Source organism: Nematolebias whitei, chromosome 20, assembly GCF_014905685.2.
Source record: "Nematolebias whitei isolate Nwh7 chromosome 20, NemWhi1, whole genome shotgun sequence".
Taxonomy (NCBI): domain Eukaryota; kingdom Metazoa; phylum Chordata; class Actinopteri; order Cyprinodontiformes; family Rivulidae; genus Nematolebias; species Nematolebias whitei.
In genome coordinates, this window is record NC_056517.1 from 29,461,140 (window position 1) to 29,487,250 (window position 26,111).

At 42.1% G+C, this 26,111-nt stretch overlaps 1 protein-coding gene across 1 annotated transcript; it reads right to left on the reverse strand.

Moving 5' to 3' along the window:
- Window positions 1–4: 4 nt before the first annotated feature.
- qtrt2 (queuine tRNA-ribosyltransferase accessory subunit 2) lies at window positions 5–25,453 on the reverse strand. Its single transcript, XM_037693964.1, has 8 exons — window positions 25,178–25,453; window positions 25,051–25,106; window positions 24,149–24,225; window positions 23,789–23,998; window positions 22,772–22,971; window positions 19,347–19,498; window positions 703–811; window positions 5–558 (listed from the first exon to the last, which is right to left on the reverse strand). Exons 1-8 carry the CDS (start codon window positions 25,393–25,395, stop codon window positions 303–305), a joined length of 1,278 nt encoding a protein of 425 aa, XP_037549892.1. The 5' UTR covers window positions 25,396–25,453; the 3' UTR covers window positions 5–302.
- Between the last annotated feature and the right edge of the window lie 658 nt (window positions 25,454–26,111).

A 26,111-nucleotide genomic window follows, 5' to 3' on the forward strand; every position in this document is an offset into this window, starting at 1 on the left:
CACAGTCCATTTATGCTTCACTATAAATCATTTAACCAACAGTAACTGGACAAACACTTTAATTATGACATCTGACTTGGAAGATCCAACATTGTCTTGAGGTGAACCCATTACAAAATTTTACGGCTCTGATCTGCTTCTTTTACACTTGGTTTTATTTTGTTTTTATAAAAACTCAGCTGAGAACATAAAAAGTGAGTTGTCCTGAAGGTCTGCTCTTCTGCAGTTCAACCACTGGACCATTCTGTCATGACTGTCTCTGTCCCACCACATCAGTCCATGTTCTTCCTCTCACGCCAGGACTAGTTATCCTTTGTGTTCACCTGCAGGCCTTCATCCATGTGCAGCCGCTTCTTCAGCAGGTCCAATTTGTCGCTGACTAAAGCCTCTCTCAGTGCGGTGAAGAAGTTCTGGTAGTGGATTGTGTTGTGAATCATGAGCAGGACTCCAGCCAGCAGCTCATTGGTCACCAGAAGGTGGTGTACATACGCCCTCTGGTGGTTCTTACAGCAGTAGCAGCCACACCCCTCCACCAGGGGCCTGAAGTCGTCCTGAAACCTGGACAGAAGTTCAACGAAAGTTACAGCCGAGTCGACTTCTAAGCAGTCTCAGTAAATATAAATCAAATCATCAGGGCGGAGATTCTGCGAGCGCAGCTGCTTCTGAAAACTCCATGGGGTCTTTACAAACCCAGCAACGAACCTTTTGTCTTTGAGATTTATTTCAAAGCGTGTCATCTGCGTTTGATCGTCACAATTAAGATCTCCGTTCGGCTGCGTCTCCCCCGCGGCGTGCTCCCCTTCATCCAGAGCTGCCAAAACAGACGTGCGCCTCGTTAATTCCAACACAAACCGTTCAAGCCATAATCTCGTCCTCTGACAGAAAACAAGTCCCCAAAGACACGAGCAGCTTCAGAAAAATCAAACACCAATTATACCTAAACCTTCAGTAATACCTGCTGTGCTTCTCATTTCCTCCCCTACTCTAATATAAATGTTTACTGTCTATGCTGCAAATACTAACATCTGCTTCACACAAATGGGTGTTCCAATAAAGACTAATTAATTTACCGTACTTGCCACCGTACACGTCGCACCACCATATAAGTCGCATCAGTCCAAATATGTCTAATAAAGTGGGGAAAAAACATAAATACGTCACTTCGCCGTATAACCTGGAAATGTAGGCCGGTGTTGTGGCAAAAATCAATTAGCTGCTGAACAGCGGACGTGAGAGCGTGCACGGGAGGACTTCAACAAGAATTCAACAAGATTAGCAATTATTTGTTTGCTCAAAATTATAGTAAAAGGTGTGTCTCAGTTGAACTTTTCCCTTAATAAATGCACTATATTGGTCAAATCAGCTGCATTTTGCCTGGGTGGTGCAGCAAAATGCAGCTGATTTGACGTTCGCTCCAGGAGTTCTGGAGCGAGACGAAGGTGGCTTTGTATGGCAGGTCAAATGTCTCAATAATAGCCACTTTTACCTGTTAATGAGACACTTGGCTTGCCATACTGGTCGAGGGCCCTGTAGTGGCTGAAAATGGTAGTGTTCAATATTTTCCATGTCAGAATGAATGACATCGTCAGATCTCAGCCAAAAATGGGGTTATAAATATGGAAAAAACATGAATAAGTTGCTTTACCGTATAAGTTGCAGGGCATGCAAATTTATGCAAAAAAGTGCGACTTATATGGCGAAAACTACGGTAATAAGAATAGAGAGTACAACAGAGCTGAAAGCAGCAGCAGCTCTCTGACTCTCTGCAAACACAAAGGATGTAAGGAAAATAAGATTTGAGACTGAGCTGGACAAGAGAAAAATAAATAAAGTGGTCCACAGTGATGCATATGATTACACACTAAAAAGATTAAAAGGTAGCAGAGGTACAAAATGGATTTAGTGGATGCTGAAAGAAGTGAAGCAGCGAACTTTAGACAAAGCATAAAAGGATATTATAAGGTCTGTATGCAGTGTAGAGCTGGAGAGCTGATAAGAATGAGAAGAAAACAGGACAAAACGAGGCCAAAGATAGCAAAATGCAAAGCAGGGAGACGTAACGGAGCTACTGTAAAGATCAGTTCTGCTTTGTACACACAGAAAGCAACAACAGAAGATAATATGGAAACCAAAATAAAAGAAAATCAAAGTCTTTTCATGCTTCAAAGTTTTAAACTTTATGAGAAGAAGGAACTGAGCCGTTTTGGTCAAACTTTTTAAATGATGGTATGAAAAAAAATCATGCAAGGTGAGATCTGGCTAAATGTGTCAGCACTCAGTTTGTTGAGGTAGACTATTAGCTACTACCACACTAAAGTTTATTTAATTATAGCCATGTGTGCATTTGTTAAGGTTGCTTAATTGAGGCAGCCATCTTAAACAGGGCTGACATCAAAAGTTAATAAATTGTAGCTTTATTCCCAGTAGAGATGGGATAAATGGTTCTTTGAATGGAACCGGAGCTTGACGATCTGTGTGCTTCATAGAGCCGTTCAGTTTTGAACGAGTGACGTCATCATGTATGGATATACAAGATGACGCACGCCCTCAGAGCCGTTCCACGCATTTTGTCAATCTGCTGCACGCCACTGAAGATAAATCAGTCTCAAAGGCGTATGCGTTTTAATAAAAGGGGTGTTATGAGCTATTGGAGCTATTGTGCCAAGCCAGAAACGCCTCTTTTCTTAATAACTCAGTAAATCTGGTAACGCTCAGATGTCCCATCTTTTCACCTGTCTTGAACGCAGCATTACTGTGTTCGCTGTGAATCTGTAGTTGCAAGAAAGTTTCAAAATCCACATTCACAGGTAAGCTGGTCCGTGTGCTCATGGTGACAGATTCATGGATTAAACCAGAAAAAAATATTTTGACTGCAAGTTTTTCTACACCTAGAGGGTATTGTCCACCTTAATACCTTAGTAAAAGTACACAGTACACTGTGTACATGACCTTACTAAAAGTACACTGTAGTGTTCTCTAATGAAGCACCATCATGACCAACATCATTCTGAAGGAAGAGACGGGTTAAATAAATTTTCTGTAGTTTACGTTTATGTCATTTCAGTGTTTTCAGTTGAGGGGTTGTCAGATATATTTTAATAAATTATAGCACAGGAAGTCTTTTACAGAGTATACATTAATATAAATTGCTGTTGTAAATTTGTCAGACAGAGAGTTATTTCATAAAATGATTATTTCATTCAAAGGGATTATATTTACAGTATTACAGTATTAATCTCAAATGAGATGAAAAGGAGGTGCCGTAGATGCATTCCCGTCTCCTGCCTGTTGTGCTCGTGTCTGACCACTGACAGCCTGGGACTAGCAGGAAACACAGCTCGTGGCAGCAGAAGAACAGGACCAGCCCCCGGCACCTGCAGTGACGAGGAGCTCAGCGGGCTGCTGGGAGGAGTGGCCATCGCTCTGGGAGGAGTTCAGCCCAGCATTCGGGCGGTCCTGAAGCCTGAAAGAACTGAGAGACCAGCCGAGTCTGGGTGAACGGATTGCACGGCATCTGCGGCCAGTTTCTTCAGATCAGCTGTGGGACGGACCTTCACAAGAGATCCTTCCTGCCTACAGCCATCAGTATCTATAACGTCTCTTAATGAAACGAGGATAAAGAGTTACAACATTTAATTTCCCTTTGGGATTAATAAAGTATTTTTAAGTGAACTGAATTGCAGCTCATGTAATAATTGAATATTAATTTGATCATTTATTACATTACATTTATCAGAGTACAGTTACCTCTCAGTATGTTTCTAAATATAATCAAGTTTAGCTCCAAATAGCTACAACACCTTGTTAATGCAAAAACACCGTGCAGAAACGAATTTTTAAATATTTATGATAAACACCTGAAACAGATTCAGACAGAACTTTGTGAGTTTGGGGGAAAAAAATAAAAGTTAAACAGAGACACACATCTCTGCTATAATCTGAGGCATAAATAATCATCTTTTAGCCTTAATGTTGTAGATAAACTACAGCGGCAGAAACAGCCTCTCTCAGTGTGAGAGAAACTCAACAGGCTGCGCGCTCCCGCGGCAGTGCACGTTTCTCTCTCTCTGAATCAGTTTGGTCTCATGCACAGGTTGCACATGTCTATACGATGACGACGCTCTGAACATATTAACATTTAATACAACGTTAGATTTTAGATACAAAAGTCCCAGGAGGTCGGGGTGCAGTGCAGGAGGAGGGCGTGGGGGTGATGGTGTTTCAGTTCTAATATCTCCCCCGGCTGCAGTGAATTGGTCCCGTGTGAACACATACATTTAATAATTTATTATGTTATCCCCTTCAAGAAGGGGTGGGTGGTTCTGTTAGGGTAATGGGGTGTCCTCCTTGGCGTTCACCTGCAGTCTCTCGCTGCTGCTCACACCTGGGTTCACTGTGAACCGGACCATAGGACCCGCCCTGCTCTGCTCTGATTGGGTAAAACTATGACTGGTTCTTTTAATCGGTTGAAAGCACCATCAGTTTAATTCCTGTATCATCATTACGCTGGATGGTTTTAACAAGACCACAACGCACATTTGCTACCCTCCTCATTTTTACAGATGATGGAAATCCGTCTTGGCCACGTTCAAATGACCGAAGCACGTCTCGGTGACAGAGTATTCCACGCCGATTTGCCCACAACAGGTGATTTGTGCACGTGTATTTGAGATTTTGTATGCGCAGAATATTCCAACTTAAAATGTGTACATATGAAAACCCGTTTATGCATTTGTGAATCTTGTAGTACATTAGTCCCTCACTACTTCGCGGTTCGTTTTTCGTGGACTCGCTCTATCGCGTTTTTTTCAAAGTAAGAGTTGGACGTCAAACGCTATGGCTGATTGATGGATGAGCTGCAAGATGGACATGGATTTTTTTTATTTAAAATATATTATTTTAAATGATTTTGCACCTGCTGCACCTCTGTGCAGCCCACAGCTGTGGGAGAAGCTTCCTCCTGTAGCTGATCTCCTCTCTGCATGGAGATCAGCTGATCTCCGTGCAGAGAGGAGAAGTGAGCGTGGCCGAGAGTGCAGCCAGAGGCAGGGAGCTGAAATCACAACATTCTGTGATCTTTTAGAGCATTTACAGTTTAGAAACATTGTTTAGAATATTGCAAGCGTGTGGGAAGGGTTTAAAATGCCTTAACATATATGTATACATATTAGAGCTGTCATTTCTAACCCAAACCTGAAACCCGGCCCGGAACGACCTGGATTAGGGCCAGGCCGGGCCGTTATAATGTGATTAATGGGCGGGCCGGGCCAGTCTCGGGCTTTTAATTAGGTCAGAATCAGCTGTGATCCAATTATATGATCACATGGCCTGCCATAACCACCAGTCACAATAATAACTAATTAAAAACTTTTTTTTTTTCCAGGTTCGGACGTATAATTGTTAATTCGTCGGGTCGGGTTCAGAAATTATGACTGCGGGCTGGGGCCGGGTCGGATCGGATTTTTTGGGTCCGAATGCAACTCTAATGCATATGTGTATATAATTTGATGATTTTATATATATATACTATAATAAACTGTTATTTACCACTTTTACTGCTATTACTACTTTGCGGTTTTTCACTTATCGTGGGGATTCAGGGTACGGATCCCCCGTGATAAATGAGGGACACATTTGTAAAACTTGTAGTACCTTAAGGATCTTATTGTAGTCATACACATCTTGTACTGTGACTACTTTTGAGACTGATTTATCTTCATACAAATTCCTCCCCTTTGCCCGTTTTCCTTCGTCTCAGTGAAAAAGCGAAGGAGGTGCAGTTGCATGTGGGATTGAGGAGGAAAACATGAAGAAATTAGGAACAAAAAATTAAAACTAGACACAGCTCTCCAATGTCTGCAAATCTGTTTTTTTTTTTTTTTTGTAGAGAGATGTTCAACCGATCTGGATCGTTCACAAACGTCACATCTCAAAGGCCCAGATTACTTTGTGAGAGTTACATAAAGATAAACACTATCACTTTATGTCTTTTAGACACTTCCGTTACAGTAGAAAACTGAGAGTGATGAAAGTTTTAGCGTTTATTTAGTCTATCAGTAAGATTACACCAAAACTACTGAGCCTAATTTCTTCACAATTGCAGATCAGCTTGAGTTTGAGCAAAAAAAGAACCCGTTAAGTTTTGGTTCAGATTCACATGTTGTTCTTTAAAGTGAAGGAGAGAGACATGGCTGTTGTCTTCAAGACTGGTTTCACTTAATTACTGGCAGAAACTGTAATCTTGCACTTGGTTGACTGCAGAAAAATACAATGATAGATATTCAAGTACCAAACGGGTATCAATTATACATATACCAGCCAATACTACACTTAAAAAGATTTAAAATCTTAAATATAGCTAAACTAATGCAAGACTCAAGTTGTGTGTTTTCCATCTAGAAATGCGGCTCATGTTTAATTTATGCTATTTTTACAACAAACTCATCAAGCACCAAATTATAATTTGCATGCTTTACACAAATGTGGAATGCTCATTTAGAGGGCGAGTAGCTCATTTTATTTTCTGAACGTCCCCTAAACATCTGATGAGCAGACAACTAACCTAACGTGCCAGATGGTTTGTTACACAGAACCATCTGGAAAGTCAGTAGAAACGGTTTGCTTGGCAGATATTTGTGTACTTATTTATAGTGAATCAAACATTTATCACTGTCATAAGTAAACATCAACCAATCGGATCAACGGAGCGTTCAGAGCAGAATCGCTCAGTGAACAAGTGTAGTGAACTAGGCCTCAGGTCGAATCTGGCCTTGAGGGGCCTGCCTGGAACAAGAACTGTATTTCATTGATTTGAGTCCAGAATCACAAGATAAAGTTCATCCAGAGACTTTCTCGTGTCCTGCACTGATCAATTGAAAGAACACTCTCTTTTTCTATTATCATTACTATTTTACAAATGTTTTGATAATCAAATTGTGTTTAGTTCAAACCATTTTTAAATGTTGAAGTGAACTAATCATTTTTAATCAACTGTGAAACAGTATTAGTGATTTTTAATCCTCATGCAAAGTAGAAATCACGTTAAGGTCTGTTACAGAGTAATTATGCATTTTCTGATTTTCTGTCTTTGAATGAGCAAGTGTAAGTTGGTCCAAGGTTGGAGTCAAACGCAAAACAAGTTGTTGGAACGAACTATCATGTTTTTATATCCTCTCAGACGTAAATAAGAGGCTGGCACCTGTTTTCCCCCAACTCGCCTAAATATTCCTCTCTGGCTGTCTGAAAAACATTTTCAATCTGTTCCATAACATTCTTGCTGTTTTTCTGACTTCTAGTGACCTCTTACGTCACAAAAACACACCCCTGTCTGGTCGAAACGACCAACCAGGAACCTCCCAAGTGAACCGGAAATAGAGCTCTTTAAATGTCGGTACTTCCTAGTTCAAGTCAGTCGAGTCGGGTGGAGAGTTTGCAGCTCCAGTCGTTTGGGAGAACAGAAGTCCAGGCATGATCCGCAGCTCTTCCGAGTCTTGTGGGGATTATGACATCTTCCACCTCTGAGTGGAACTTCTGAAGGACTCCACTCATGTGAAGTCCACTCGTGAGGTGAACTGTTGTTGATGAAGTCCCGCCACCACTCCGGACGGTTCTCTGCCATCCTACGGAGACGCTGGACCGGTAGCTTAACTGGAGCTCCGTTTCCACTGATTCATCGTCAGAGAGGTAATGAGTCGAGTTTACTACCGAGCGTACCGAGGAAAGCTGGGTTCGAATGGAGGGTGCCGTTCTGTTCAACACTTTTCACTCACACACACACCATCTCCCTCCCTCTAAACTTCATCTTTCCATCTTTAAAATTCTTCTATCCTGCTAGAAATCATTCCAGATATTTTCAGAAATGTCTGTTGTGAAGCTTGAGGTTTTCAACCATCGCCGTATGGTTAATCAAATTGTACAGCTTGCTAATAACTAAGCCATGTTGTTATTTTTCAATTTGCCAATTAATGTAAATGTGTGATGTTAAACTTTGATTCTGTAAATAAATGACCACATTCATTTTGATGGGTCAAAGAAAATTAACGTTCAATGCACGATATTATTCAGTCCAGAAAAATGAAAGAATCCGTTTAATTTATGAATATATCACATGCATATGTTCATCTACACAAGTAAACAGAAATGTATGTTCCAAACTTGTGTTTTGACCACATATGGAGCTTGTCAAGATAAATTTTCTCATAAATTTGAAAGGCTAAACTGAAAACCAGCAGCCGTTTACCAACACGTTTTTTTAACTGTCATTAAAGGTGCAGAATAATGAAATTACTGTACTTTATGCCATACAAGTCACATCTTTTTGCATAAATTTGTATGCCCTGCAACTCATACAGTGAAGCAACTTATTTATGTTTTTGTCTCCATATTTATAACCCAAATTTTGGCTAAGATCTGACAATTTAATTCATTTTGACATGGAAAATATTGAACACTACAATTTTCAGCCGCTAGAGGGCCCTCAAGTCATATGACAAGCCAAGTGGCTCATTAATAGGTAAAAGTGGCAATTAATGAGACACTTGGCTTGCCATACCGCATTTCGCTGCGCTGCCCAGGTGAAATGCAGAGGACTTCACCATTAAAGTGCATTTATTAAGGAAAAGTTCAGCTGAGACACACCGTTACTATAATGTTGAGCAAACAAATAATTGTTCTGAAGTGTTAATATTGTTAAATTCTTGTTAAAGTCCTGCCGTGCACGCTCCCACAGCCGCCATTTGGCAGGCAATCGATTTTTAGCACAACACAAGCCCATGTTTACGGGTTGTCAGACATATTTGGACTGATGCAACTTATCTGGCGGTGTGACATGTGCGGCGGAAAGTACGGTAAATATGCTCATATTGTGCACATGCAGGTAAAGTACTGAAAAAAGATTTATATTTAAATCTAAATGACAAAATAATTAATAAAAATACAGCGCTTGTTCTCGTCAGACTGCTGTGGCGTTAAAGGTGTTTCATACCCGTTTTATAAATGACTGTAAATGTTACATAAAGCTTTTCCAAAGTAGTAAGAAAAATAATTTGAAAGCATAAATAAACCCATTTAAAAGGAGCCCATAGAGTGAAGTAAAGCCACATTTTCCTTTAAAGGAAAACCATTCAGTTATTCAACAGAAATGAATCTGCATCTTTCGGACTGTTTTGACAAACAAAATGTATAACGGCTGTGCTCAGGATAACGTGCACTGACATTTTATAGAGTACCGATAACAAGAAAAAATTAAAGAGTGGTGACACATAATAGATGTGACTTATACAGCAAAACAACATATTTATGTTTTTTTCCACTTTATTAGACATATTTGGACTGATGCAACGTTTACAGCGGAAAATACGGTAAATGTTTTCAGCTTGTGTGACGCTGATGAAAAATAAGGGTGGGGTCAGACAAGCAGAGCTAACCGAGGCGTAGAAAACAAGTTTGAATAAGTTAGTTGGTTTAATCGAATGTTAAAAAAGGCAAATATTTTCATATTTTCGTCCACTCTTTACAGCACTGTTTCTGAAAAATTAAAAGCCACATTAAAATAAACTTAGCCATATTAAACGTTAGCTCAATATTTGTAAAACTGATGATGTATAGCCATTAACAAGTTGGCTAATGTTGATTAGCAGTGGTAGCCATCTTGAATTACAATGACTTGAGATGTTAATCATTTTTAAATTTACATCCAATAATTACTTTCCAAGAGCTTCATTAAAATCAGTCCTGCTATTCATGAGAAATGTTGCTACCAGTCAAAGCTGACTAACAGTTGCTCCTAAAGTGTTAAGCAAAAATATTTGTAGTGTTTAAAATATGTATTGGGGCTAATTCATTCAACCTTTATTTAGACAGGTTAATCCCATTGAGCATCGGGGACTCATTTACAAGAGAGACCTGATTTCTTAAAGAACGATGACAACAATAGACAGTCATAATCCTCAACCATCATACCAAATTTTAGCTCAATATGTTTAAATGTGGTCTGAGCTATAGTCACTCTGAGGCGATAACCATGTTCCATATTTTAACACCTTTAGTGCAGACTTGACCCATCACTCCAGGCAGCTTCACAGTCATTCGCACCTTGAAACGTGTCCAAAACAACTCACACGTTGGCCTCATTAGGAAGTATTGAACAATATCCTGATGCATGCTCAGTATTGAACAAGTGTCAAAAGCTGTAACGCAGGGCTATTCAACAAAACTGCTCAGGGGGCCACAGTTTCTGAAAGCCAGCAGCTCAGGGGTCGGGCATCCAGTGATTACAGTCATTATGCAAATAAACTAAGTATTACAATGATCTGTTACCTTTTGAATTAGCTTATTTTGTTGCATTAAATCATAAATGCAATAAACAGAACCCAAACCAAACCCAAAATCCTACGACGGAGCTTTAGGGCCACTAGGCCTGTCACGATAACAAATATTGCTGGGCGATTAATTGTGTCAGAAATTATTGCGATAAACGATAATATTGTTTTTAAGAAGAAATGTTTAATTTGTTTTGTGTGTAATACCTGTTTTCGACCACAGGATGGAAGTATAATACTGAACCGAAGAATGGATAGCAAGGGAGTGAGCAGCGTTTCTCTTTAAGAAAAATGGGAGGGAGACCCCTTGACGTGACATGAGCTGTCTCTCTTCAGTTCTCAAAATGGTGAGCGCTCTGTGTGGTTTGAGCTCTTTAGCATTTTTCACACAAAGCTTTTAATAAAAAAATCAATAAACAAGTTCTCAGCTTCTTTTTGCAGAGAAAACAACTTTTTACAAGAAGGCACGGGTTTCAACTGAGAATTTTGGAGCTTGGACAAGACGGAGGTTTTTTCCCATGGTCGGCCTGTTAGCTTAGCTCGTAGCTTAGCATCTCAGCTTAGCAGCTTTTAACGATCCAAAAACGTGATTTTGAATCGTTAAAATGGATTTTAAAGAGAAAGGGAGGGGTCAGTGAAGAGCACCGGAGTTGAACCTTTTGTCATCCAGTGTCTTCAATAAAGAGACACGAAGAAACGATAAAGCCGATAAATGAAAATGAGGTTGATAATTTTCATTTATCGTGTGATTAGTTGATTTATTGTTTATTGTGACAGGTCTAAGGGCCACGTTAAGAAAAAAAAATTTGTCATAAAATAACAAGAATAAAGTCTTACGAGACTTTTTTTTTTACAGCTCTCGTTTATTTTTTTCCACGAGTCGGATTCATGACGCGACCTGTCAATCAATCCAGTGGGCGTGTCAGCAAATGACCAATCAGAAGCTAAACGCCCCTTACCTGCAGAGAGCTACACTGCAGCCCATCAGAGCGTACCACCTTACTGTAAGCAGGTTCAAAGTCCTGATACTGATAATAATCTGATGATGATGTGCTGACAGATTAACTATCTCCTTAGATTTTTCTACCTGGATTATCGAGCATACATCAGGATAACTATCTCCTTCTTTGTAAAACCAACACCAAAGTGTAATTTAACGAGATGCTCAACGTTCTTCATTTTACTACAGTTAAAATGGTAAACCTGCTTTATTGTGTCGGAGTTCGGCTAATATTGTAACTCATTTAGCTTTGGATTGGTCATTTGCTGACGCGCCTACAGGATTTGATTGACAGGTCGCGTCGTGGATCCAACTCGTTGGGAAAAACAAAACAAAACATGAAAGCCGAAAAAAAAATCTTGTACGACTTTATTCTCGTAATATTAAGACTTTATTCAACTTTATTCTCGTAATTTATGGCTTTTTTTTTTTCTTAGCGTGGCCCTAAAGCTTTATCGTAAACCCCAAACACAGTACCCAAACTTCCCCAATTTTTTTTTAATGAACTTATTGGTGGGCTGAACTGAAGTCACCTGCCGGCCGGAAGTGGCCCGCAGGCCGCCAGTTGAATAACCCTGCTCTAACGGCTCACTTTAAGGAGGAAATGATCTTATCTTTTATTTTATTTAACCTTTATTTAAACAGGTAGTCTCATTGAGTCACAAGGACTCATTTTCAAGAGAGACCTGTTTTTGGAGGAGATGGTGGGGGTTAAGGGCCTTGCTCAAGGGCCCAGAGTGGGGTAAATGAGGGTGGAGGCAGGTGTGGGTGTTTCACCTTTTCCACCCACATTTTTTATGTTGGTCCGGGGAGTCGAACCAGTGACCTTCCAATCACAGGTCCACCATCTCCAGTCTCTGCGCCACCACTTGATGAGGTGAATCTGCTAAAAATCAGCGACTCGTGTCACCTAATGGCGCTACTTCTGTGATCATTAGAACAACAAATTATAATCCTGGAACTCCCAACCCATAACCAGAACGGAAATGGCGTGGGAGGTGAAACATCTTCAAGACAAGTAAAATTAACAATTACACACACAGACACATAAGCAAGAACATTATCGCCCCGCCTTCAGCAGAGGGCGATAATGACAAACATTATGTAAGAGCTCTAACTTCCTCCTCTGAATTAAACGTTAGAGGTGCAAGGCTGCGGTTTGATCCCGTTATCGTCTAACTTTCTAAGTACAGAAAGAAAAAGCAGCTCGATTTAAACAACAACAAAAAAATAGGAGGAAGTTTTAAAAATGCAATGCAACTCAAAAAAAAACAAAAAAAAAACTGCCAAGGGCAAGAAGGCAGGTAAGGGGTGAATGGTTCAGCATGTCATGTGAGGATGTTAACACCCCTCCCAGTGAGGGTTGTAATTGGCCGACTGGGAAGTTACAGTTTCTCCGGGGGTTTGACATCGCTGCTCCCGCTTCCACTGAACTCCATTAGACTTCCTGTGCAGAATCGATCAAAGCGCTCGATGCTCTCCGACGCCGAACTTCCCTCTGTCAGAGAAGTTTAACGCTTTTTCATTAACTACAGAGTCAACACGCTGCACAAGACGGTGCGTTTCCCCACAGCGCACCACTTCTTTAGGAGCTCGCAAGGACAGTAATGATGGTGACAAGGTCGTACCTAATTGTTGGCTTGCAGAAGATGCTCAAAGCTACGCTATTGATTTTAATTCACCTGCTGGATCTCTCTATACAATTACCCAACTTATCTCTCACACACACATCAAATCATGCATAATGTTACTGGTCATTACACTGGTCTGATGTTAATGCCTCGTCTCCAGAGTGACATGACCACTGCATGCACTTATTTCCTAATCATTTTAAGAATCTGTCTCTCACTGACTTGCTCATGCTGCTCACTTGGTTGAAACTAAACACAGGGTTGTTCGTGCAGCAACAACACTCTGCAGGGTGTTTAAATGAAATCACTAAGATCTAATTGAACACATGTAATTCCCTGTGCAGCAGCGTGAGACGAACGCTTCTTTACGTTTGTGTAAAAAAACAGAAGCATCGACTCCGCAGTTTAAAACTCAACACCGGAGGCTCTTTATGGAGATGATCAAACCCTGCAGGGTTCAATAATTCAATCATGAGTTCAGTTAAATGCAACCACTGTGCAATTAACATCAAAGCTCGCGTCTCCCGATAAAATGTATTCGCAGCGCATCTCAGCATAGTTTTTGACCGCAGTCTTGTCTTGTTGCTCCATCCCTTTATCTCTTCTATGAACAAAAACGGTGCTAAATTACTTAATTTATGCAAGAAGAATAAATTTCCCATGACGTTCACATCCCATTAGGAGGTCATTATAATCCAAGAAAAGACCCTAATGCACAGTTTTGAATTACGCTGATTTAACTTTGCTCCAGGCACATATTTGCAATCTCTTAAAAGCAAAATGCCTATGTTTTCAATATTTTGGGGCTCATTTTTGTTCATCTCAGCTTCATAAAAATGTCATTTTCTATAGCTTTGGGCAAGGAAGCTTTACTTGAAAAGGTCATATGATTATAGGGAAGAAGTGAAAAAATATATAATGTCAAATTTTAAAATTGCTTTTTTTTTTTGGTCTTACAGTGTCCGAAGTGAGTGACACTTACAGGCTGCTGCGTAATGAGAACAAGAAAGCTGTTTTATGGAAATCTGCAGCTGAAAGGGATGAAACAAGGCATTTAAAAAAAATATTATGATGTAAATTTATTGTGCAAGTTAAAGCAACAAGTTACCTGGATTCATCACTATGACCCTGAAACAACGATGGAACAAAGTAAAAGATGAAGATAAAAAAATAATTAAACAAATCTGATGTTTTATTAATGACATGCTGGAGATGAGGAGGTGTACTTAAAAATTAAGAAGAGGCACAGCTGACAATACGGTTAAGATTCCTTTTGTTTCTTTAGCATTGTTTGCAAAAAAATGCGATTGACTCAGCTACTACCTCGTCAAATATTAGATCAATATCTGTAAAATGGAAGTGGACGTGAAGCAGGCCTGCGTCTCTGAACACCTTCTAGAAAAACGCTTCATCAGCGGGTGATTAAAAGCTGTTCTGTCTCCGAAACTTTCGTGGCAGGAAGAGATGACTGCAACGTACGTTAAAGCGTACTGAATGCCAACTTCCTATCCATCAGCTGTTGTAGAAAAACAACACGCCGCCTAAAAGGCATGAGGTGGCCTCTAAACCTTTCTCTGTACACCAGCGCTGAAAAGCCGTCCCCTTTGATGTGTACAGAACTGTGGTAGATGCAGCACGTGAATCTTGAATTGTGCACACTATCTCCTGAGGGAGACCCATCCTCTCTAAGTGGGACCGCTCAGCGGTCAGACCCACAGGTGCTGACCTATTTCTGGGTAACTCCTGATCGCTCCTCCTGCCTGAAGGAGAGCATCCTCCCTCCACGGCAGTTTCCACGGGCGACCCGACAACAGACGTTGCAGGCCTGGGAACCATGGTGCGTTCACACGCTCGGGAGCCACCAGGAGAGCTGTCAATCCCTCCTCCTGAACTCGGTTCAGGAACCGTAAAAACAGAGGAGGTGGGGGAAAAAACGCGTACAAAAGCGTTTTGGGCCACGGGCTGTGAGCAAATGCGTCCCCCCCCAGCGATGGATCGTCTCGCGGGCTCAGGGAAAAACATAGTTGACACTGAGCGTTCTCTCGCGTCGCAAACAGGTCCACAGCTGCTTTGCCAACTTCTGCCACGTCTGAAAACATCAGATCTGGATGGAGGGTCCGGTCCGCGTGACGTGGGCCGCCCCTGGACATCACATCTGCCCTTCTGTTCAGAACACCGGATATGTAAACCGCTCTAATGGAGAGCAGGTTTTGATGAGCCCAACACAGTAGCTTTCGCGCAATGTGTAACATCTGGGCTGAACGCACACCCTTGATGTTTATGTACGCAGCAGTCACCATGTTGTCTGTGTGAATCAACACGTGTTGATTCTGTAGCACGGGAGCAAAGTGTTGAATCATATTCAGTACTGTGCGACACTCCAAAACATTGATGTGGGCTGATGTGTAGTGGGGCCACAGCGCCCCTACTGCTTGAGATAGGCATGTCCCCCCCCCCAGCTTGACAGCAACGCGTCCGTGAAGACTGACCCGTGTGACGTGGTCTGCTGATGGGGACTCCCTCTGACAGAAACAAGGTGTTTCCCCAGAGTCGGAGGTCTGCTCTCACAGAGGAAGGGACAATGATCATTGAGGCGTCTCATGTGTAACAAACCAGCGGAACCACTGTGTGAGTAACATCATTCCCAACAGCTTCATGACGGAGACAGCTGTTATCACTTGCCAGGTCTTACGTGGCTGAGTTGACTTTAAAAAAGTGTTGAATCTAGTTTGCGATAAATGAGCTTTCATGGTGGTTGAATTTAATTCCACTCCCAGAAAAAGAAATGTCTGGGCCGGGAAAATCGAGCTTCCTTCCAATTTATGGCGAAGCCCAGATTTAACAGGTGTGATGTCAACACCTGATCCTGCATCAGCGCCTCCTGTCTGGAGTGACAGGAGCAGCAGATCATCCAGGTAAAACAAAAACTCTCGTCTCTGTGTTAGGATGATCGGTATGCGTTCTCTGGATGTTATACAACAGATCCAAAAAACGGTCTCACCCCTCCGATCCGTGAGTAAAAACCCTGTGTTTTCTCTCCGTTGGGGGACTCTGTAGATTACTTTATCAGAAACACTTGGACTTCTGCATTTAGGGATGAGATTTAGTCTGATGATGACGGGACCGTTTTATAACTCCTCTGAATGGAGGGGTTCGGGTTGCAAACTGTAACTTGTACCATTTGCATAAAACCTTGTCCATCCATCTGAAAAATGGCGAGCATGTTTTAGCCACTCTACGTAACGTTCGTAGGGTGAACGTGCGTTAAGTGATGTGTCACGTTTTGTACGGCTGTCAGCAGTCCGCCCCTCAACCGCTGTCATGCGTCGCGGGAATGTTTTCTGTGTGATCCAAGGCGAGGCTTGTGCTGAGGCGAAGCGTGTGACAGCTGATGACGCGGTGGGGCTGCGCGTTTGACGTCGCTGTGCGAAGGTTGAAAGGCGGAGGGCGTGACTTCATTAACGCCGTGCTGTTGGAGTGAAGGCTGCTAGCCCCGCGGGAGCACATGATTTTCTCTGGAGGGACGCGCGCCGCTCTCGCTGGAGGGGCGCGCGCTGGAGGGAGGCGGGACTCATTACCGGGTTCTTTCAGCTGCTCCGCGTTTAAGCTGCGGTGTGTGCGCCAGCATCAACGCAGCGTCGTTGGATGGAGTCTGTTTCATCCTTGTGATCAACTCGTCATGTCTAGAGCGGCGGTGAGTTTAAAAACCTTATTTAAGGACACCGGCTCATGTGTGGAAGGCTGTTCCATCCCACGAGTGCGAGTTGACACCGCTTGAGAGAGGATCGTGCAGTTCTAGTTGATAACGAGTTATTTTCGCTTACCGTTGTGCCGTGATCGACTCGTCATGTCTAGAGCGACGGTGAGTTTAAAAACCTTTAATTAAGGACACCGGCTCATGTGTGGAGGCTGTTTCTGTGATCGACTCGTCATGTCTTAGAGCGACGGTGAGTTTAAAAACCTTATTTAAGGACACCGGCTCGTGTGGGGGCTGTTTTATCCCACGAGTGCGAATTGACACCGCTTGAGTGAGAATCGTGCAGCTCGGGATTATAACGAGTTATTTTCACTTACCATCGTGCCCTGTAAGCGACTAGTAATGTCTTGGAGCGGCGGTGAGTTTAAAAAAACCTTATTAAGGACACCGGCTCTTTATGTGTGCGGCCGCTGTGAGCTCATCCGAGCTAACAGACTGGCTAAAAAACAGACACTTTGATCATTAATGATGATTTATTTCAACTTTCGTGTCACTTTTACACCCACCCTCCGGAGACCGTCATTTTGAGAAACTTCTCCCTCATGAGCTCTGCGATTGTTTGCCCAGAGCGCTGTCTTGCAGGCGAACTCTGGGGAAACGCTGAGCTGCAGGTTGCTGGAATGAAGAGGGCTGGATTCTGACGGGCGGGGCTGGTGGTGGAACTCAGCGAGAGCCACGGCCGTGGAAAAATCGAAGCTTGCTCGCGACGGTCCCTCCAGCGGGCCGGGATGGGCCGCGCGGCTTGATGAGGTGGCGCACAGCCTCTGGCACCTCCTCCGACTGCTTCAATTCGCCAGCATGGTTTGAAGCTGCTCTGAACAGCGCGTCCGCGATGGGCTTCATCAGGTCTTGTGCAGTTTCTCCGGCAGCGAGGGGAGTAACGAAGCCAGGTGGATCGTTGGATCATCGTCATCCGCGCTGCAGTCCTCGACAAGCAAACCGTAGGAGAGGCACATATGTTGAGCTGGCGTCAGCTGCCTTACAGAGGGAGTTCTTTGTCTCCAAGGCAGGTCTGCGGCCTTCAGTCCCTTGGACATGCTATATGCTAGCAGCGCACGTTGTTGCTAGCTGCGGCTGCCTGAAAACACATCGGTGGGCTCGATTGGAGAGCGTGGTCACCGTCTGGTTTGTGTTCCTCCGGAGGGACGGGACGCTGCTCCGACCTGGGCAGCTTTGCTCCGAAAGTTTCCGCGAGGCTTGGCTCCAGGGGGGTTACCGAGGAATAGCCCCGCTCGGTGAAACCCTCAACTCTGGTGATGGGAGCGGACTGGGGACCGACTCCTCCAATCTACCAGGAAAGAACCGTCTGTGGCCTCGCCCGTCGAACGTCCTGTTGGAACGCGAGGCCGTATGGATCAAGACGGTGAGCCACAGTGGAGCCCAGTGAAAAACAACCTTCCCGCCGATCATCCGAACTGGCGGGAAAAGGCGTGGGACGTAGAAAAAAGGGGTCCCTTCATGTCAGCCTCCTCCTGGGTTCCGCCGGGCAACCCCTGAGGGCGCTGTCGGCCGGGAGCGGTGTGATCGCCGATGCGAAACGAGGTGGGATGAGCATTCACTCAGCCCCCCTCCACCTACACTACGCTCCCCAGGAGGGAATGAGCAGCGGGGGCTGCAGCTGAGCACGCCTTGCCCCGGAGGAACCATCCGGTTCGCCCCGAGGGTCGGCGATAAGAGGAAAAAATACAAGATGGCGTTGTCCGGCGTGTAGTGACCTGTCACTGGGAAATGTTCCCCGACGCTTACCTTGGAATAAGACTGCTCGTCATCTTCTCCTCGGGGAGGAGAACTCACCGGACGACCGGAGGTCGACTGCCGGGCCAAGCATCCTTAACAAAGGTTGGTCATTTACACAATTTATCTTCTTTGTTCTTCTGACAGTGCTATATTAGCTCGCTGAAGAAAAAATGGGAACCGATTTCCCGCTCTTAACGTAATTTATACGGACCGGGTGGGGCCCACACAGCAGGTGGGCGTGGACTAAATTTTTTCAGTGCTTATGCTCTGCATAACGGGATAAACCCATCAGCGACAGCCTTAAAGGGCGAAGCCTATATGACATAGAACAGCAGTGTAGTAGAAAAAGCTGAAACTTGCAGGAATAAGCTGAAAGGAGCATAACAAGCTGAAATGAGCAGAAATATGTTAGAAGAAGCACACAAATGTTGTAGTTAGCAGAAAGAATCTGAAAGGAGCAAAAAACAGCTGAAATTAGTTGAAAATAGCTAAATTTGTGTGTTAGCTGAAAGCAGCTGAACCAGAACAAAATGTGAAAGGAGCAGTAAAAGGTTGTAAACAGATCTAAAGATTTGAAGGATGAAAAATGAGCTCAATTCATTTTATATGAGGGGAAAAAATGGCAGAAAAGGCTAAATATTTCAAAAAGCTAAAGTTGAACCAATACCAAAAGTCATAGCAGGATTGTCCTGAAAGAGCTGAACGTTTTGATTTTTATGATTTTTGTTGAAATAGCTGAAAACTGCGGAACGAGAAATGCGTTGAAAAATGTACAGAAGAAAAATGGATCACAATAGTGTGACTGCTTAACATTCACACAAATAGTCGATGAGCCATTTTAAATTAAACTGATTTCAAAAGTTAAGCCGTTGTAGACATACGTCCAATGATGGTGGCTCTACCTGTGCGCTCTGGGTCAACGGAGATGTCGAAGCGGAAGCAGAGCGCGCAGCCTCGCTCCGTCACCTGGAACGGGAAGAAGCCTTCGAACAAATCCACGCCAGCCTCTGCGCACGCCAGCACCTGATCAGGGCGTCCCACACCCTGCAGCAGTCTGACACAGACACACAAGCAAAGAGCAAGACAGCATTAAACCTTAACGCAACGTGTCTTTAACGCAGTCAGACACAAGCATCATCAGCGTTGCTCCTCACAACAACGTGTGCCCTCCAGAGCGTTTGAACTTTCCGTTAGCCTGTGAAACTCTCTGCCTGCGGGCGTCGAGGTCGAGCCCGATTTAGCTTTCGATCGTGACTCCACTTTCTGGAAGCTGCAACCTCCCTCCAACTGGAAGGAGCAGCAGGAGGAATGCACGCAGCTGGTAACAGATTACTGCTCCTCGCAGCTCAACGGTAACAGCCTCTAACAGGAAGCGCAGCTTCTCCATCACCTCCAGGAGAGGAGCGCTCATGTGGGACAGCATCCGGAGAGAAGTCTCTGACAAGATAATTTAATCCAGAGTTTAAACCTTTAGCAGCTGAAGTTTGTCCTTGTGTCTTTTAAAGGATCTGCCAGGTCAAAAAAGGAGTTTAAGACACTAAAACGCATTAGAATATCAGGTCCACCGGATCAAAACATGCCTTAAATGTTCTCGGTGTCAAAGTTTCTGATTTATCACGATGTCCATCGAAGGAGGGGAGACGCTTCGACTTTTATCTGGCTCACAGTTGATTTATGGTTACATAGTTGCATCCGTTTGCGAGGCTCTCTGACCTTGCAAAGTGATGAATTTTAAAAACCAAAACTGAAGCTGCAGAGAGCTAACAGTCTCCAGGTGTATTTGATAATATTCTGGAGCCGAAAGAATTGAAGCTCTATTTTTTTATAAATCAATTACCAGGAGGGTAAAGACGACGACTTCAACTTGTTCTATCGAATGGCTGTATTTAAACACATAGGGCAGCGCAAAAATTGGAGAAAAGTTATCAGAGGTCATAAAAATGATTTGATTTTAAGGGAATACATGTAAAATTGAAAATGTTCTGTGCTTGAGAACGTGTTTGGGTTTTTCAGTTGTTACCAACTCCAGAACTTTTTGGGTGGTTCACTGGGTTTGAGGATTTTTCGTTCAGGAAGCATTTAAGATTTTGCCACTTTTTCAGCGCTGTGTTACTAAATAATCCAACCTCCTACCGACTTTAACATCAAAGCACGCTCCTGACCACTGACTGCACCTTGGAAACATTCAAAAGTCCAACTTTCTGCTTTTTGCTCTTTAAACAGCAAATTCTCATTTAAAAAAATGTATTTAAGTTTTACAGCCTGACTCTGACTTATTGCCATTATTTACCTTGTGTTCTTACTCTGAGCACTGAAATCCAGGTTTTCTTATAATTGCACAACTATGAGGCCAAAATGTTAGAAACTAATTGTGTGAATGTTTATGAAGTATTCACCTTATTGTAATCCATTTTTCTTCTTTACGTTTTTCAGCATCTTTCTCGTTCCACAATTTTTGTGCTATTTCAACAAATCATAAATCAAAACGTTCAGCTCGTCAGAGAAGAAGGGCGCGACGACTTTTGGTACTTAGAAAATGAACTGAGCACATTTTACATCCTTTTGAAATTTAGATCTGTTACAACCTTTTACTGCTCCTTTCACATTTTGTTCTGGTTCAGCTTCTTTCCACCTCTGTGTTCAAATTTAAACTTTTTCAGCTACTTTCAGCCGTTTTTCAGCTGTTTTTCAGCTGTTTTGCGCTCCTTTTATATTCTTTCTGCCAACTACAACATTTTTGTGCTTCTTCTAACTTATTTCTGCTAATTTCAGCTTGTTATGGTTCTTTCAGCTTATTATTCTATTTCAGCTACTATTTAGCTCTTTTTAATGCTAATTTTTCGGCTAATTCCAGATTTTTTGCACTCGTTTCCACTTTTTCAGCCTAATTCAGCAAAAGTGTGCTCTCTTCACTTCCTTCCGGTGATTTAAGCTTCTTAGAAAATTTTAGCTACTTTTTAGCTGGGTTTTTTTTTTTGTTTTTTTGCTGTTTTCAGCTATTTTCAGAAAATATCCACGTTTTAGTGCTCGTTTCTGCTTCTTTCAGTCTAACTGGGTAAACGTGTTTTCTGTTTTCTTCTGCTAATTTAAGCTTGTTCTACCTTTACAGCTATTTTGTTTTAACATTTTTCAGATAATTTCAGCTGTTTTCAGATAAATTCAAGTTCATAGCTGTTTTGTGCTAAATATAGCTTTTTCAACTAATAGCCACCTATTTTTTTTTTCTCATTTCAGCTCCTTCAACTTCCTCCTGGTAGTTTAAGTTTCTTTCTGCTTTAACAGTTACATTTCAGCCTCTTTTTTTGTTGCTAATTTCAGCTTTTTTAGATAATTTCCTAATTTTTGTGATCATTTCTGCTTATTTAAATTTAATTTAGCAAACGTGTTTTTCCTTTCTTCTACTAACTTAGGCTTGTTCTTCCATTTCAGCTACATTTCAGCATGTTTTTAGCTAATTTCAGCTGTTTTTCCCACAAGTTCTTCAGCAATAAGCATTCACAATGCATTTTTGCAGGAAATGCAAATTTTCTAGTCATAGATAAAAATTAATCAATTTAGGTACCAATTTTTAACATAAACCTCTCAAATCTCACACATAAAAACAGTGGAAAGGACTGAGAGTGAAGCTCAGGGTTTATAGAGCCAACATGTGACGAAAGAATTACAAAATGAACATAAATGGTATTATAACCCTCCAGCTGGCTAATGTGGTACTCAGAGTTTGTACCTGCAGAGGTACAAGCTGAACCTATTAAGCAAATGACTTGGAAAAAAATTTGACTGAAAGATGAATCATCATCTGTTTTCAGCTGGTCTGCAGTCAAGAAAAATGTAAGTAAATTAGAATAAATTTACATTTTCTAACAGTTTCTGCAGACTACGCTGCGCAGTTAGGCTGAATACTGAAGAATTTCTTCAAGGTTTTGATACAACTTTCTTCAAAAGCATATGTCCCATGAAAGAAAGAGGGAGAAGTACAGCCAAGTGTCTCTCTGGGTCTCCTAAAAAAAGATCTGCAAAGAAAAAAGACTGACAGACAAGTTGCATAACAGGAATTAGGTTCTCCTAGTCTGCTGTATTTTCACCATAATTGCAGTGATTGTTTTTTTTTTCTTCTTCTTCTTCAAAATGTGTTGAACAAAAGAGAAATCTGTTGCAGCGATTGAGAACTTTAATCCATGACCCTAAATGTGTTAACTCCTCTGCTTTTAGTTCAGTTCTGTCCAACTATTTTCAGTAATTGCCTTTTAAATAATCCCAGAGAAAGTATTCTTCAATTAAAAAAAATGAAAAACTAAGAAATGTTCAGAGTCACAAGCGGGCAGACCTGGGTTTGTCCTCAGGCAGCTCCTTGGTCACAGCAGTGATGAGTTGGATCCTCAGGTCCTGATCCATGGCACCAGTTTGGAAGCCGTCCAGGCAGAAACCTGCCACGGGCCTTTTGGCGGTCTCCCTTGCTGAGCGCACCCTCTCCTCCAAGATGTCTCCTCCCTCCACTACCCCAAATACTCTGGCTCTTTCCAATTCCTGGCAGGACAGGGAAACATGCTGGTGATTAAAGCCGAGGAAAAACTTGTGAAAGATGAGAAAAATGTGTATTTTTAATACTTTGCATGATGTATGACCAAGCTTGCAGCAGTACAACAGATTTAAATTTGTGGGAAAACATACATAAATAAAAAGGTTTTACGCTGTCAGACTCCATTTGGATTTTGATTATTGGTACTCAACGTTCAGGGGGGGGGGGGGGGTGTCCACTGGATGGTTTGGAGGAAACTTGGCAGAAATCACACAGCTGACTGGGTAAAAGGTTGATAAGTAATTACCTGCAGAACTCTGTCTGTTCTCTTTACTCTACATGGTTGATTTCCCACCTTACTGTGTCAAGGAACATTTAGTTGGCATTCATGCAACAACAAAAACAACAACTGCAGCACAAAATAAAGACGATGAAAAACAAAGAATCACATAAAAATTGCAGTAAAATGCAGAAATTGGATGAAAAATGAAAAGCAGTCTATAATAATTTCTATTAACTGCAATAGAATGAAGTGGTCCCCTGTCATTATGATTTGCACGTCCTTTTGATTAAATTAAAGTTACATTAAGAGAATTTGAAAAACTAAAAAAAACGTTTAATTAGTTATAAATGCTTCATGCTTACACATCTGCTGTTTTATGTATTCATACAAATCTTGCAGTTTATTTCTGCAGTAGCACAGCTGCAAGGCGGCTCCTTTGACTTCTACCAAACATCAACCCATTGTGCTATTGCTGTGCACGAATGACTCCAACAGTTGGAGCTTATGGACTGCCTGTCAAAGTTGTGTGTTTTTGTGTGTACCTGTGATTTTTGGTGGAGCAGCAGACACTCGTCCAAATGAGCCAAGGTTCGATCCACTGACTTTCTGATCCTTTTGCGAGACGTGTTGACCTGCCAGGTCTCTCCATCTGCCATGCTCTGGTACCAGTCTGGCTGCACTGTCTTCTGGAGAGCCATAAATTTGGCCACCGACAGCTCTATCCGCCCACCGCTGCCCCACACAGACACCGTCTAATGACACAAAATGCAATTCAAGGCACTAGCAACTACACCCATAAGAGAGCTCAAAGTGGCCTAGAGCACTTTGAGAAATTACACTTCTAGAGATCAAGGAAAACAACTTTTGCTGGTAATGTTGCACTACAGCAGGCGTTATCTCACCTTGTTGGTAGTGTAGCCTGTCGGGCAAGGAGTTGCAGGGTCGTGAAGTGAGCAGTACAACACTGTATCATGAAGCCCTGAAAAACAGAAGTCACTCCATGAAAACAAAACCAGCAAAGCCAACAGTCGGGGATAAATGTTTCATTACTGAAAGACGATATGTGAACTTTATCAGCTAAAACCAGCTGCAGACAATAAATCAAAAGGTGAGAAAACAAAGGACATAATTAATATTTCTAGCTGTCCGTCCTTCCTTTCTGGAGCTTTAGAGACAACATTGTGCTAATTGACATTTTACATGAAGCGACAACGTTTATTACAGTTCTCATTTTAAAATTTGCTTGTGAGAGGCCGAGTAAAGCTCAGCGAATGTGGAACAAGGATCAAGTTTTTAGTAGATTTATATAAATTTACGAAGAACTACTTTTTGGTCACGCTCACATAGCTAATGAGCTTTTCACTAATACACAAATGCTGTTCTTAGAAGTCCTCCTTAGCAATTATTGAGGAATAGGTTAAAGCACTAATAAAATAAGATGAAAATTGTTTCTGCGTGCAGACAAGCTCTAGTCATTTTGCAGGTATGAATGCACTGACATCCAAATTAATCTAGAAAGGATTTCACATTTCATTGTCTTTCTAAGCTTAGTGCCTAACTTACATTCTGGAAAAAAAAGTATTGTAGGTTGTGTTTGATCACTAGATTGGTTTCTTTTGACCAAATCAAGAGCTTGTACTGAATTGGTTAAAAATAAATAAGGCGTTTAAATATGCCAGCCTTACAGCCTACTTGGAATCAGCTATACCCTCTGTAAAGGCTGGTGAATTAACACAACTTTTAAGCTTTACAACATTTAGATGTAAATAGACGAATAGGAAATCATGAAAGTACATCTTTGTACCTGCAAATGTCTTTAATCCATCTTTAAACTCTTCCAGCACTTCTTGCTGCTCTGCACTGGAGATGGAGATTAGATTTAAAATTAAAGTTCTTTATGTGAAACAATGTGCGAGATGGTTTTAACTTACACGTGGGACAGAGTGACCTGAGTGACAGAGGGGAGGTTGCTGATGGTGTGCAGCGTGTCCTGGGTGAGGTGGGGTGCCGTACCAAGGTGGGTGTACAGCAGACACCCCGGAACATCAAGAGAGTGCTGCCCCGTCCTCCCGAGACCCTTCAGCACACCCAAACGAGCTGTGCCCTGAACCACACGGGACAGCTCCATCTGCATCCTGCTGCCAGCCATACCAGCAGCTTCAAAACAGACAGATAATTTAAGAGGAAGCTAGGCTAGCCACGTAGCTAGCTTCGTTACAACGTAAGTTTTAGTATTTTGAGACGATTAATGTTATCGGATGGTTCGGTGAGAACCTTCGTTTGAATATGACCTTATCTTTGTTGATGTTTGTCAAATTCAAGCGCACATTTTTGTTGGTTTACCATTAGAAACTCATGCTGTGCATACACTGAAAGTCGGGGGCATATGACGTCATCAACAGCGACGGCGGTTTTTACTAATTAAAAAAAAAAAGGTTAAAGAAATGCCACTTTAAGCAGTATGTTAAAAACAATAAGAAAACACTTTCCAGCTAAAATCTATTTAGTCGATTTTATATTTTCCTTAACAAAAAAAAAAACCGAAAGCTAGCATTGTTGTCATGGTTACCTATGGCCCTCGAGCCTGTTGGGACGCGTAGTTCCAAGCATCTTATTCATTTTTAAAAAAGGTAAAGAAAGCCGATTAATTCACTACATTTCCCAGAATGCGTTACGAAAGCACTCCCAGGCGGTAAGGTTTACTGCTCTGGAGTTTAGCTCTGTTGTAACTTTTAAACTTGATTTGGCGACCGGATAGACCTTAGTTAGCTATTTATTCGCGTTTGTTGTTAGAAAATGTGTTAAAATATATATATCTTGGTTCATGTTTTAGGAATACAATATATTATGTAAACTGGCTAAACG